Genomic DNA, 13561 nt, shown 5'->3' with positions numbered 1-13561 from the left:
AACCTCAAAGATCCAAGCACGCAATCTCAGACGATGTACTGAGTCTCTAAAAGTGTATTTCGACCATAAAAAAACTTTTTACCAAACGATTCTGATTTCGCGGTGCAGTGCGCATGCTCGCGCTTGCGTTCCCGCACTTGAACATGCTAGGCGAGTCTTCCAGAATAGTGCAGACAGCACCTCTTCGTACTTGGGTAGTAGTTATAAAATGTAATAAAGGGGAGAATAAATAATTGCAGAACAGACAAATGACATAACATTCTCTAATATAAGAATGTATACTCACACTGGCAATAATAGCAACTATGACAATTATGATAACCACACCCTGGACAACAGCCAAAAGTCCTTCAAACACCAAGTATGGAAGCAGCAAGTGTCGTTGGTCCTGCACAGATAAATACATTGGAACCTCCACTACACGTGCCCTATTTATGAGACAACCCATATTTTGACGAATTCGTTTGTTCCCAACAAAGTCCCCATCGATATTATGTACTAAGGGCTTCAATTATATGACGAAATTCTGTACCAACCATGTCTCCTACAATGCCTCTTTGGTACCACTAACAAAAAGAAAAAGTATTACATTTACTCAAATCTAATGCAAAAACACTTAGTAGTTCCGAAGTAGTATTCACTGGAACACAATACCAGTTTCTGAGTATCATGCCCATATGTCAACAATTAAGGAAAAAGGCAGACAGACAAGTCCAATTAGCCCTCATACAACCAGAAATTCTCCTGGCAGTTTTCTTCAGAATTTTTTTTTACTTTGAAATCACTAATAGATATACTTCTCTTACATGTGTTACTCAAAGACTGCTGCCAAGATGTGGCAAGTCACGTCGCACAATTTTTGTTAAGAGGCTAATTATTTCTGACAGGGATTGTTAATTACAATTCCATGAATATAACCTGAAAGGAGTACAAGACAACCAAACTCACAGTGTAGGCTCCCCTAATGCAAAGGGCGGCAGCCGCAAGACCAATGGCACTGATAACTGCAGAGGCTACAAACAGTCCATAGCTCGCTGAAAAGAAAGCAATGCACGATCACAATTTAGGAATGCCAGACACTTCACATGCGACTTATGCATGACATTTCATACAGAATTCAAGCGAACACATTGCCAATAAGAAAGCAATCACACCTATATTAAACGCTCCTAGAAGCAAATGCACTTGACACTGGTAAGCAACTGCTGGTGCCAGTAAAGGAGGCAACCACGTATAATGCACAATGACATATGAAGACTGATCATATCTCACGAGAACTACAATGAAACATGCCTGCTTGTCGCAATAACCAGCAATCGCCTAACTAGAATGTTTTTGGAAAGGTCACACAGTCTTATTTTGAATAAAGGAAAACAGCTCAGAATGTGTATATAAAATGTAGCTGAGAACACACCTACGGTAGGAAATCAAATAAACCAAGTCATTCATTACAGAAAGTCTTGAATGCCTTAGTTAAGCACAGTATTATGAGAAAACCATTAATCCCTTTGCTTCTCTGTCTCACACTTCCAGTATTTAAAATGTCCATTGTCAAAATATGAGACTGACGAATTGCAAAATTCGTCATGTCCTCTCCAATTCAGAGGCTGAACAACAGTTTGTCAACAAACGAATCCAGCTGAGCGGGAGCGCACTTGCAATGCACCTTGCTTTTTCAACACAAGTGCTTGGCCAAAAGAGAAGCTGGAAAATGTCAACACTGGCTTAGCATTGGAGATGTGATCACACATGAAATCATCCATGACATTTATTCATTTCTTCAGCTTACAGTGTCCGCTATAAAAGTAATGCACATTATTTTATTGTGACGTGACTATTCATGGCAGAGTGGTAAAATAACTCGGGCCATGTGGTGGGGGCTCTGCACTGCGAACGCAGATGGTTGGCAGTTTACTGCAAGCAGTTCGAGCGGTATGACGCGCGTTCTCGTGAAACACTGTTTTCTATTTTGTAACATGGCACTATAGAGCATTTTCTTCAACAACAATATGCTATCAAGTTTTGCTTGAAGCTTGGAAGAACTGCCCCCTATGATATTGTAGATGCTTCAAGAGTAGGCATCTGCACATAGTGATTTTCAGGTTCAAAGCGAATAGTGACTTTGATCGAATAATTTCAAATCGGATGGTATGTATGACATAAAAAAAGGAACATTTATCAGAACCTAACTAACCTGCACAGTATTTCTTTTGAATTGAAATAGGGGCTCTATGCAAGTACCTTTTTTCTTTCGTTAAAAGTAAACAACCTTGAGTAGTAGCTTTGGTATGGTATGAGTGATAACCAGTAAGATAATGTCTTGATATTTATTATACTTGGAGCATATAAGACGTATTAACAAGCTTAATAAAATGAATTGATTTGAGGGTAACATGTTCCTTTAAAGGGGCCCTGCAACACTTTTTCAAGTAGACATAGGGCCAGTAAACATGCTTGTTGCCTCGCAAGTTTACTGCCGCGAAGTTTTTAGAATCGGTTCAGTATGAGCGGAGTTCCAATCACATGCTGCAATTTCATTCTTTCTTCAGGTCCCGACAAAATAGCTGGAAGTTAAGCACGGAGGAATGGTATGGCGAAAAAAAATACGTCACATGCACCTCGTGACCTTGAGCCCCTCTTTTTTTTTTCTTCGGATACGCGGATTTGCAGGGCGATCACACACGTACTCGTAGACAAGTGGCGGCCTCTCGAGGCGGCCCTGGTAACGAGCACGCCATGCTCAAATCAGCCAGTGGATGTGACCAGAGCCGTGTATGCCTTCTTGGCTGTGACGAGTAATTTTTGAGCTTGTAGTGTCATTTGCCGAGGGAAGAAAGCAATTTTTAGCTTTGAAAATTTATTGTGAACAACAGGTCACGTGCTGCGCTATAATATTTGCCTCGCGTGTTCTCGGTAGCCTCGACTACAGATCCGCAGCGTTTTTTGACCATGTTCAGTAAGTGTTGCAGGGCCCCTTTCAACTTGAAAAAAGGTTTCGCAGCAAAGCCAATTTTCCCTTGATAGGTGCTTTCTTGGTTTAGCTCTCCTACACAATAGTGAAACCACCTTTACAGGCTATGACATGCAGATTATTATACACCTATTCGATCATTTCGAATACTTCGACGATAATTTAAATTCGAATCGAAGCGAGTTCGAATACTCAACTATTTGTTCGCACATTCGAAGCGTTCGAATATTATCACAAGCTTATTCAAGAGGTCTTCAGAGATCACAACATCTTAAAGGGCCAGTCAACAGGCTCCAAAACGCGCATGATAAGCTCGCGCATTTTCTCTGCGCGTGACCAACCTCCTTATATGCGCAGTGACGTCAACTGTGTGATCAGTGATGTTGACTTCATTACTCTTTGCCGAGATCTGGTTTAGACCAATCGACAAGCTGCCTGCTACGTCAAGTCACCGATCGCAGAGTTGACATCACTGCGCGTATAAGGAGGTTGGTCACGCGTAGAAAAAATGCGCGAGCTTTTCCTGCGCTTAGAAGTGTGGCAGCTTGGGCTAGTTTCAGAGCCTGCTGACTGGCTCTTTAAGATCACAGTCCAATTGGCACAAGGCATTCAAGGAGGGCTGGGAGGAGGTCGACAACGAACCCTGTTCTGAACGCTCAACGACGACCAGAACAATGAAAATGTGGATCATGTGTCTCAAATTTGGTGCTTTGACCATCACTTGAGCACCTGGAAAAGAGAGCTTGTACCTCAAAGAGAAACTTAATGCTGCCTTTTACTAGAGCTGTTCAAGAGATTAAAATACCGGGTTGTGTGCGTGAAGGCTGACATCAAGGACACAACCTTCTAAATGACAGCCCCAAGCCACATATCTTTCAGTAATACGAAGTTTCTGACCTAGAGCAAGAACCTCGGTGGTGTCCCATTCTTCTTACAGTCCTGACTTGGCTTCGTACATAGTTTATTTTCCCCCCACTAAAAAAAAGCTGCAAGAAAAGCATTGGGAGATCGTAAAAGACATCAACTAAGATGTCGCAACATTACCGAGAGACATTACCATTGAAAACTTTCAGACTACCTTCCAGGCACGGTAGACACGTACCCGCAAGTCTATTGACACAAGAGGAGAGTATCTTGAATTTCAGCCATTTGCATTGAGCTTGTACCTCAAAGAGAAACTCAATGCTGCCTTTTACTAGAGCTGTTCAAGAGATTAAAATGCCGGGTTGTGCGCGTGAGGGCTAACATCAAGGACACAACCTCTTAAATGACAGCCCCAAGCCACATATCTTTCAGTAATACGAAGTTTCCGACCTAGAGCAAAAACCTCGGTGGTGTCCCATTCTCCTTACAGTCCTAACTTGGCTTCACACATAGTTTATTTTCCCCCCACTAAAGAAAAAGCTGCACGAAAAGCATTGGGAGATCGTAAAAGACATCAACAAAGATGTCACAACATTACCGAGAGGCATTCCCATTGAAAACTTTCAGACTACCTTCCAGGCACGGTAGACACATACCCGCGAGTCTATTGACACAAGAGGAGAGTATCTTGAATTTCAGTCATTTGCACAGGTGCCACCAATAAATCTATTTTGCCTATAAATGTGCTTTACTTTTGTAACAGAACCTACATAATCAAGAGCACATATGTGCACACATCAGCATATAGACAGAGAAATCCCCCACATATGCTAAATTCGGTTAGAAAACGTGTGCGACCATTACTTTTATAAAAATGATAATCCTTTAACAGATCAAGTGCAAAAAAAGCACAGCCAGACTGCGAAGTTTAAATTATATGAGGAATACTGTTGGGAATCGTAAAGGCAATTTCGGTGGCATGTCAGTACCAGGACAGCACTCTGGTGTTTTTGGCAAGTGAAATGTTCTACTTTCTAGCTCTATTGTCCGATTCATAATTGAAATATGATGTTCTCCAATCTATTATTCTGTTCCAACCTCAAATATAATATAATGATGAAAGTAATATTTACAGCTAGGTCTGCTGGTTTGAATGACAAGGTCGAACAAAGGTAGCTTCAATTTGGTTGACAAAGCGGACAAAACATGCCACTTATGAATAAGATTCTTCAACAAATATAATGCTATCTATTAGGCTGATGTCATGACATGTAGACAATGAAAAAAGAAAAAAACTAATGCTAAAATACCTATATCACCACACACCAATTCTAAAATTTGATATGTCAAACATTTTCATATTGATACTCGCATTTCACGATGTCATACTCCTCTGGAGAGTCTTTGCAGACATCCAAGATTTCGTCAAAGTTTGCACAGGCTGCCGAGTAGAACACCACACCAAGTATAAAACCAATCTACAAAACGGAAAAATGACCTCAGCCATTGAAAGAAACACATCAAACAAAATTTTCAAGCTTGAACTATGCATGGAGTGTTTACGAGCCTGAGAGAGTTGGCAAAATATGAATGTATACGGTGCAGTACAAAATTTGAAATTTTTGGTGTTGCAGTAGAACTGTATAGCATGGCAACACCGAGTAGTGATAATAATATCCCTGAAAGCAGCTCCTCAAGCCAACAGAGGCAAATATCAATGACCGTGCCTTATATACACTATAAATATTATAGCAGCTTTGTACTATTGGTGCCAAGCCCGACAGAAAAGCACAGCTATGCTGTAATATAATGCAGTAGTGCATCACTTTCGCAGCAGAACGTATGGGATAACAAAGGTCACTTTTGCAATGACACCACCAGAATGGCACCACGATCGATTCGTCCATAAAATTTTTACTTTCAGTATGATACTTTCTGCAGTGCTTGAGTGAAATAGTTGCATAACAGGATTAAAACATTTAAGACAAATGTTTCAGCACATCTGAATACATTATTGGAAAAGATAAAGCTTGAGTCTTCTGAGCTTGCACATTCCCACAGTGGTCCGTATTGTCTGTTTCGACATAGGCATAAAAAAGCACATTACTATTCATTCCGTGCATATTCACGCCTGCTAGATAGCACACTAACTTGGAGTTATGCGACGAAATAAGTGAGGAGGTCCAGAAGGACAAAGTTATCAAGCAAGTTCTACAACCACTTACCTGCATGAGACAGGAGAGTAGTTGCAAGATTTTCAATAATACAAAGAAGAACGCTCAATGATGTAGGCTGCTCTACTTTTTGACATCTCACTCCTCTAAGACGTACCAAAGTGCAGGAATGTAGCTAAATGCACCGAGACATATTTGGGGCATTGAATTTATTCACTGAGATGAAGTACTTAATTCGAATCAGTCTATAAAAATATGGAATGCATCAGACTTCTTCAAACACTGGGTCTGCCATATGTACATGAAAAAGTTTACTAACGCACGATGAGAAACAGAAGGGAACAACCAATGAGTTTCCCAGGTACACACAAAACCAGCACAGCAACTACAACTACCTATCTCCAAGGCTTTGTATCTCACCTTACCATGAATGAATTGCTTACGTGGAGTGTGCTCGCCCGCTACAAATCTTACCACGAATATTCCATTTAGTCGGTGTTGCACATGTGTTCATATGGAAGAGTTCTCTATATTCTGACTGAGTGGCAATTTGTAGTTTTTAAACCCAGCGTGCCGGCAACTGATAGCGACAATAGTACGGCTTGCTGGCGTCAGCTGTCATTGCAAAAAGAGCCACATTTTCAGAGTCAGATGACACACTACCCGTTTCAAGTACACTATAGTGCAGCTAGGTGACCTTTTTTGTTCCTCCTGTAATTTTTCTCTGTCTGTTTTGCAGCTCTTTTTCCCCCCATCTCTTTTCTCTGTGTTTATACCCGTTTCAAGTACACTGTAGTGCAGCTAGGTGGCCCTTTTTGCTTCTCCTGTGTTTTTTCTCTGTCTGTTTTGCAGCTTTTTTCCCCGTCTCTTTTCTCTGTGTTTATCTTTCTCTCCGCTTCCTTTGCATTTTTTGTCTTGCTCTCAGTTTTTTATTCTGTCTCTGTCAATGTATTTCTTTTTTTTGTGTTTTCATTTCCTTCATTTGTCTCTACTTTTCTTTTTATCTTGCTTTATCTCTTTCTCTCTTCCTATCCCTCTTCGTTTTCTTTTATGTGTTTGACATTCTTCAACTCGCCGAGCAAATTTTCTGTTCCATGCTCGCATCTGCTGTACTTGGAAGCAGGGCTCAATTCCTGTGGCACATACCCACATGTGGAGCTTTTTTTGCAACACCGCATAAACTAAAACGAGCTACGACAGGCTTTTCTTAAATAGGAAGCTGTAGCAAAAGCTTTTCATATGTCATGGCTATCATTCACAATTTCATTTTTCAGGTGCATCTTGGCATTTACGTAGAACTGTTTCCTGCCTCAGCGAAGGAACTGCACAGACAACTCAATAACAATGGTTTTGCTGTGTTGTTAAAGGGAACCTGCTACACAATTTGAGCATGTCTTTTTCATTGGTTTTCCTGGTGCTGTGCAATGCACCGATATTATGCAAGTGGCATTCGCAGATATCGTTGCGCAGGTGGCCACCCCGATATCGAAGCTGTTACAATTTCGCTTCCCTAGAATAAACTAGCTTGATTTCAGACTACAGCGATGCACATAAGCCATATTTAATATGACAAGCGACGAAAAAAGCCATTCGTTTTTTTTATTGGTATGGCGCGATAAGTATCGTGCAATAATCATATGGTGGTAGCCAGGCCGTACGAGTTAACGCTAAAAACAGTAAAAACCCTTTTTATACTTTCACAGAAAAACAAATTTTTGTTTCTAAATAACGTATCTTCAGAACAACAAACACGACACAGTCTACGAACACGGGCTGTGGTGCGCCAGCAACTAAATGTGCAAAATGCATGCAGAGTTTTTAGCAAGCCAAAAATGCGACATGGTGTATACGTTGGCGTTGCTGTAGAAGGAGGGCTGCATGCAAGTCGAGAAGTGTCCCTGCCTGAAGACCGTAACCTACACAGTAACAATGGGAGTGTGTTGCCAAACCCACGTGGTTTGTCGTAATCATGCTGACGACACTGTCAAAAAGGGGTGCGCAAATATTCTAAAATTTTGCATAATGAATCGATCGATAGGGCAATATTTTTCAAATAATAAACCAATGCACACATTACCCAAGATTTCACGAGACTGCCATAACTTATTGAAGGGAGACTAACGAGCTAAGCAATTTTTTGCATAATAGTAAAGTACAATTCCACAATCACGAAAACACTCTTACCATGACACATCGCCTAGTCAGTGAAAAAATGTGCGAAAAAAATATATTTGTGTTGACGTTACCTTGAGATTCCCGCACCCAACACAGTGACATAAAAATTTTGAAGGTGCCTACTGGGTCCTATATAGCTTCCAAACAAAAAAAAATAACGTACATTGTAATCTGTCGGTGCCATAGACTTAGCACGTGGTGTTACAGAAAAGTTCGAGCCTATGCCACAAAAATACTGCAAATACATTATGACATTTCTTGCGTCACTCTAAATTTATGAAACGTCAACCTCGATTTTCTCCACTAACAATGAACCTGTCATAGTAAAACATATGGCATTAGAACTCTCAGAGTGCTGTTCATCAATCTAAATGAAGTCATCATTGCTCTTTAGTGTCCGTTAATAGATGAAGTCAATTTTTCGAACCCTCGCCTTTACTCAGAATTTATACCATGCTTCAGCTGCATCGCATTAACAAATTTTATTCGTCTTGTATTAAACAAAGTCGGGGAATACAATTGCATTCAGCTTCAAGAACAACAACATTAGCAAGTGTTGCGATTTCCTAAATTGCCCTTGCAGACTGAGCTTTCAACAGAGAAGTACACATGATCTTAGTGTCGCAATCCATGTTGTGACAACAGGTTTAATTGTAACATCTGGAGTTTTACGTCCCAAACCCACAATATGATTATGAGAGAGGCCCTAGTGGAGGGCTCCGGAAATTTTGAGAATCCGTGTTGTTTAACCTGCACTGACACCACACCAAATAAGGGCCTCTGCCATTTCGCCGCCATCAAAATGTTACTGCCACGACTGGGATCGAACCCGTGACCTTCAAGTTCACAGCTGAGCACCATAGCTTCTGCTCCACTGAGGTGGACTGGGTGACAACAGGTTTACCTGATTCATGATACCTTTAGCTGTATTCGTGATGTTTGGATCAGAATTGCTCAGTTTTTTTTTTGCCTTAATTTTATTGACTACTGCAGTCACTGCCATATGTAAGCTGACCTCAGTTATCATATTTGAGGTATTTTGAGTAATTTAGAAGAAACTTATGTTTATCAGTGATACGTGATGAATAGTTTTAAAGGATACTTGCAACGCAGAAAGCTTTGTCAGTGTGTGTCCTTCTGTTTGTCTGTCAATCGATTCAGCCACCAGGGCGAAAGTTTAACCCCTTGCTAAACAGCCACTCATTAATTTGGTGGCGTTCATACTAGTGAACACAATGCGCAACACCAATATGCGAGCATTACGTATGCGTTACTTTATTTCTAAAATGCATAGATATTTATTCCTAAAGACCGCAGCAGTTATTATGCAACGCTGACAATGTGATGCTACAATTGAAAAACGTGCATTTCCTAAGCTTCCCTAAAACTAAAGCCCCTATAACCTCGTAAAGTAGCGACGTTTGTGGTTATTCACGCGCCTCCTCTCTTTTCCCCCTCCTCTGAGGCCGACGACGCGTCAGTATTGGCCAGATGCCGTCACGAGGGATCGCTCGCAGTGTTCGTTTGTTTAGTCACTCGCAACTGCAATCTTTGCTCTGGAGGCGCAGACTCCTTGGGACTCAGCGCATCTGTTTTGACGGATACGAACTTGTCCTTCCGTGCGCGCTGTGCTGTGAAATACTTTTCACCCGACGTTGTGGTTCATTGCCGAGAGTAGTTCTGGCGCCTTCTGCTACAAGTCGCAGTTAATTGTGCAGGACGTCGCGATCTCTCACTCGGGTTTCAGTAATGCTTCTGTGGGGGCTTTTTTTTTTTGTCAACAATAAATGCTTACGTCTTCTGCTTGTCGTTATGCGACGACTGGTTTGAGTTTGCGGTACTGGTTTGTGCGCTTAAAATGTAGGCGGAAAGACGCTCGAAATTTCGATTGCGGAACATCGAGATTTCACATTGCTGTCTTTAAAAAAAAACTGGAGTGGAGCAACTCAAATCAAGACAGGTACTCTCCGATAGATTTTGTTGTGTGCTCATATATTTCAGATCAAATTGCTCTTTGTGGCTTTTTTATGTTGACTGATCAGCCGGGGGACTCGCGATGCAAGGGCTTGTGGCTATGCAAAGCGTGCATGCCTTCGAGTCATAGGGTGCATGCATCCTTTAGGAACCTCACTCACACGTGTCATTTCGCATGATAGTTTACTTGATATTTTGTGTGGAGATTTATGTCCACGAGTGGAGTTCTCGCGATGTAATCGCATATGGTGACATGCTAGTTCATTCATACGCTAGCTCATTCTTTAGGCGATATAGTTCGTATGTGAGATAAGTCTACGAGGCGCACTTCTGAAATATGATTGGTGCGTCTAACCACTTCACAAAACAACCACAGCTGTTCGAATATATCAACTGTGCGCCTTCTGATGCATAATTAGGGCTTTAGATGCGTCACCAAACACTGAAATTGGCCGTCGGCAACATTGCCCTCTCACGTGGAAAGCGTTAATGCGAGTTGTTGCCTTCATTGAATGACAGTCACAGTGAGTGCTCTCTGCACATATTGTGTACCCTACACACAGTGAAGCTTGCACCATCAATGCGCTGAGTAAGGAAAGACAGTTTCACTGTCCCTTTGAGTGCTGTTGCGCCAGCTAAAAGAAAGGTTAGCTATGGCAGCCGCACTAAACAATAGGCCAAGAAAAAAACAGGTGTTCCCACTAACGATCACATTTTTACGTTTAAGAACATGCTAAAGGGTGATGCGCACAAAGTTAACGTCCGGTCACTATGATGCCGAGGGACTCGATCAAGGCCTGATCACAAGTACGCGTTGCACAGGGCACTAAACAGAGCTTATATGGGCTAAGGCTACACTCGTTCAGATAATTTTAGGATGAGTAGGACGACTTGGGCGCATGCTCTCAGCACGCTGCCTACCGAGCAAGCGCTCTCGTCGTGAAAGCACGTCTACTACTCAGGAGCAATGCAGGTGGCCCCACCTTCGAAATGCGAGTGCGAAGGAGGGGGGACCGAGAAGAAACACGAGCGGAAGAGGAGAGTGTCGCTACTTTACGAAGTTCCAGGGGCTTTAATTAAACCTACAAGGTAATGCCCCCTACCAGTGGCTTTGCATTCTATAAAACTGTTTCTTCAATTCACTGCTAGATGACGTCCATGCCACACAGCACCTACTTGGATATTCTCACGCAGAAAGTCAAATATACCTTTTATTTTCTCCCTCCAGGCAGAAAACTATTGCCTTTCAATTACTTTTGCAGGGAAGCAAGCAGATACATCATTTTTTTTTTCAAACGAAATGTTCTGGTATTCTATGACTGAATTCAAAATGGTTGTCTTGCTATTTTGAAACTGCCTGAACAGTATTCGATTTGGTGTCAGCATTACTTAATTTGTTCCAAAATTAGCGCATCCCCTGTGTTAAGGGTTCAGCTCTATGTGTGTATTGACAATGGCCCTCAATTTTCAGTTACAATGAGTTACAGTAATAAACTGAGCTATGTAAATCAGCAGGGCAGTGTCACTGCTCCTTTAAATACAGGCTCATTCACATCTACGAGCACTGTACAAATCGGGAGAGGCATACTTGTGACAATGTTAGAGCTAACTAGTAGCAGTGTCTGCTGTGCTTTACACTGCAGATGAAGCAAGATTACATCCTGCAGACGGAGACCTGTGTTGTCAGAGAGTGTTTATTCCAGATAAATTTGGCTGCATGGTGTGGCCTTTACCTAGCCCCACCTATCTTTTTTACTCCACGAGTGACCCCACTTCGGACTTATTTAAATCCATAAGAGGTAGAATATGTTGTTACTTTAAATATATTTGTTTATGGCCCAACGTTAGGGACCACTTTGTCAACTGGAAGCTAAGTCACACAGTGAGAACAGATAATACCTAGCATGTTACGATACTGGTACCTTGAAACAAAAAGCTTAGAGCGAACTGGACAGTTATTAAAGACGATTGTCTTTCTTGGGGACCTTCGACGCAATAATTTTGATCTGTCTATCTGTACATTTGTCTGTTCACTTTTACCGGCATCGGGTACTTGAAAGCGGCTGACCCCATCCGCAGCGACCACCAATGTTGCTCAAGGTTGAGCATTTATGCTTGTGCAATTGTCAATTAAAAAGAAATTATTGCGCATGTCTGGGGCACCATAACAACACGCATATATTCTGCATATGCATCTCTTACTATAAAACGCATACATAAGTAATTTTAAGGACCGTAGTGCTTTAAATCGAAGTTAAAGAATCATATCATGTCAACTAACTAGCCTGTTTTGCTGTTTCTTAATTGATTCCTGTTCATTGTGAGTTGCGTTCTGTAATCAATTGTCATTGAAGTTAGCACGTTATTCTTACTTTTAAATTGTTTCTGTGAGATTACAAGGGTATATTCTTACTTTATTTGTTTCAATTGCATTTTACTGTAGCTCTGTCTCCCTGCTATGTACATCACAATCATTCTCAATTCTACATTGTACAAGAGGTCCCCTTGCAGTCTCTGACTATGGGACCTCTTTCTGTATATCATGCACATGTATTCTTCTTCATTTAGCACAATAAAACCTTCTGTTCTGTTCTATCACGCTGCACTTACCATGCAACGCTTGAACGGAACTGGAGGTGTTTCCAACGCTTTGTTTGCTAAAACGAGATGGTGGTGGCACCTACCCGTTGCCTCGCGTTCTACACCTTATCACATCTGAGACGGGTGCACACGGCCACGCGCTTTGTTTTCCAAAAAAAAAAAACTGCCAGATGGCGCTCATGGCTCACGTGACATGACTTGATGCGCTCGTGAACCTCCGCTGCACGCTCGAGGCACTCTAACGCTGCGCCTCCGGAATACCACTCACCGTATTTCTTGCGCAGAACATCAAATAAATGTTTTGCTCACTCTCTCCACATGCAAGACTATCGTATTTCGACGACATTTGCAGATTACATGCAGATACGGGGCCAATTTTTTACTATGAGCTGCATTTATTTGTAACAAATTTATGTTGCAAAGCTGCAGATGATAAAAAAAGCATGGCTTGGAAAAAGCTCTGATCTAGTCCTAACCACGTGGAACTATTTACCCCATATGTGCCGTCCCCTCTCGAAGAGAGCGGCCAGGAGCCGTGTTTGCCTTTCAAGTGCCGCCAAAGGAAGTCGGGGGAGACGCTTAATCCCTTAATAGGGGCTACTTCCACGTCTTGAAACCCCTTTTTCCTCTGTTATGGCCACTTTAAACGGGCGCCGCAAACGACCTTCAGAGCGTCATTTGTCATCTTCTCTGTCAGCTCACGGAGAGAGTGAAAACACCGGTGGTCGACGGAAGAAGAAATGCCAAGCGGCGGGCAGACTCACCCTACCTGCCCGAGCAACAGCACCGCTTTTTTACGGGG

General features: G+C 41.9%; 1 protein-coding gene across 1 annotated transcript in view; it reads right to left on the bottom strand.

The window, feature by feature from the left end:
- The window catches only part of LOC119185526 (uncharacterized), a gene marked incomplete at its 5' end in the record, with an annotated part of 35824 nt that extends 34768 nt beyond the window's left edge, over positions 1-1056 (bottom strand). The window contains 2 exons of the mRNA XM_075878083.1: positions 287-388; positions 949-1056. Of these exons, the coding sequence (XP_075734198.1) occupies positions 287-388; positions 949-1056 (210 nt within the window). The remainder of the gene's footprint in view (positions 1-286; positions 389-948) is intronic.
- Positions 1057-13561: the final 12505 nt, after the last annotated feature.

This window comes from Rhipicephalus microplus, chromosome 2 (genome assembly GCF_043290135.1).
Source record: "Rhipicephalus microplus isolate Deutch F79 chromosome 2, USDA_Rmic, whole genome shotgun sequence".
NCBI lineage: Eukaryota > Metazoa > Arthropoda > Arachnida > Ixodida > Ixodidae > Rhipicephalus > Rhipicephalus microplus.
Note: the sequence above shows the minus strand (reverse complement) of the source record. Positions and strands in the feature narration are given on the sequence as shown.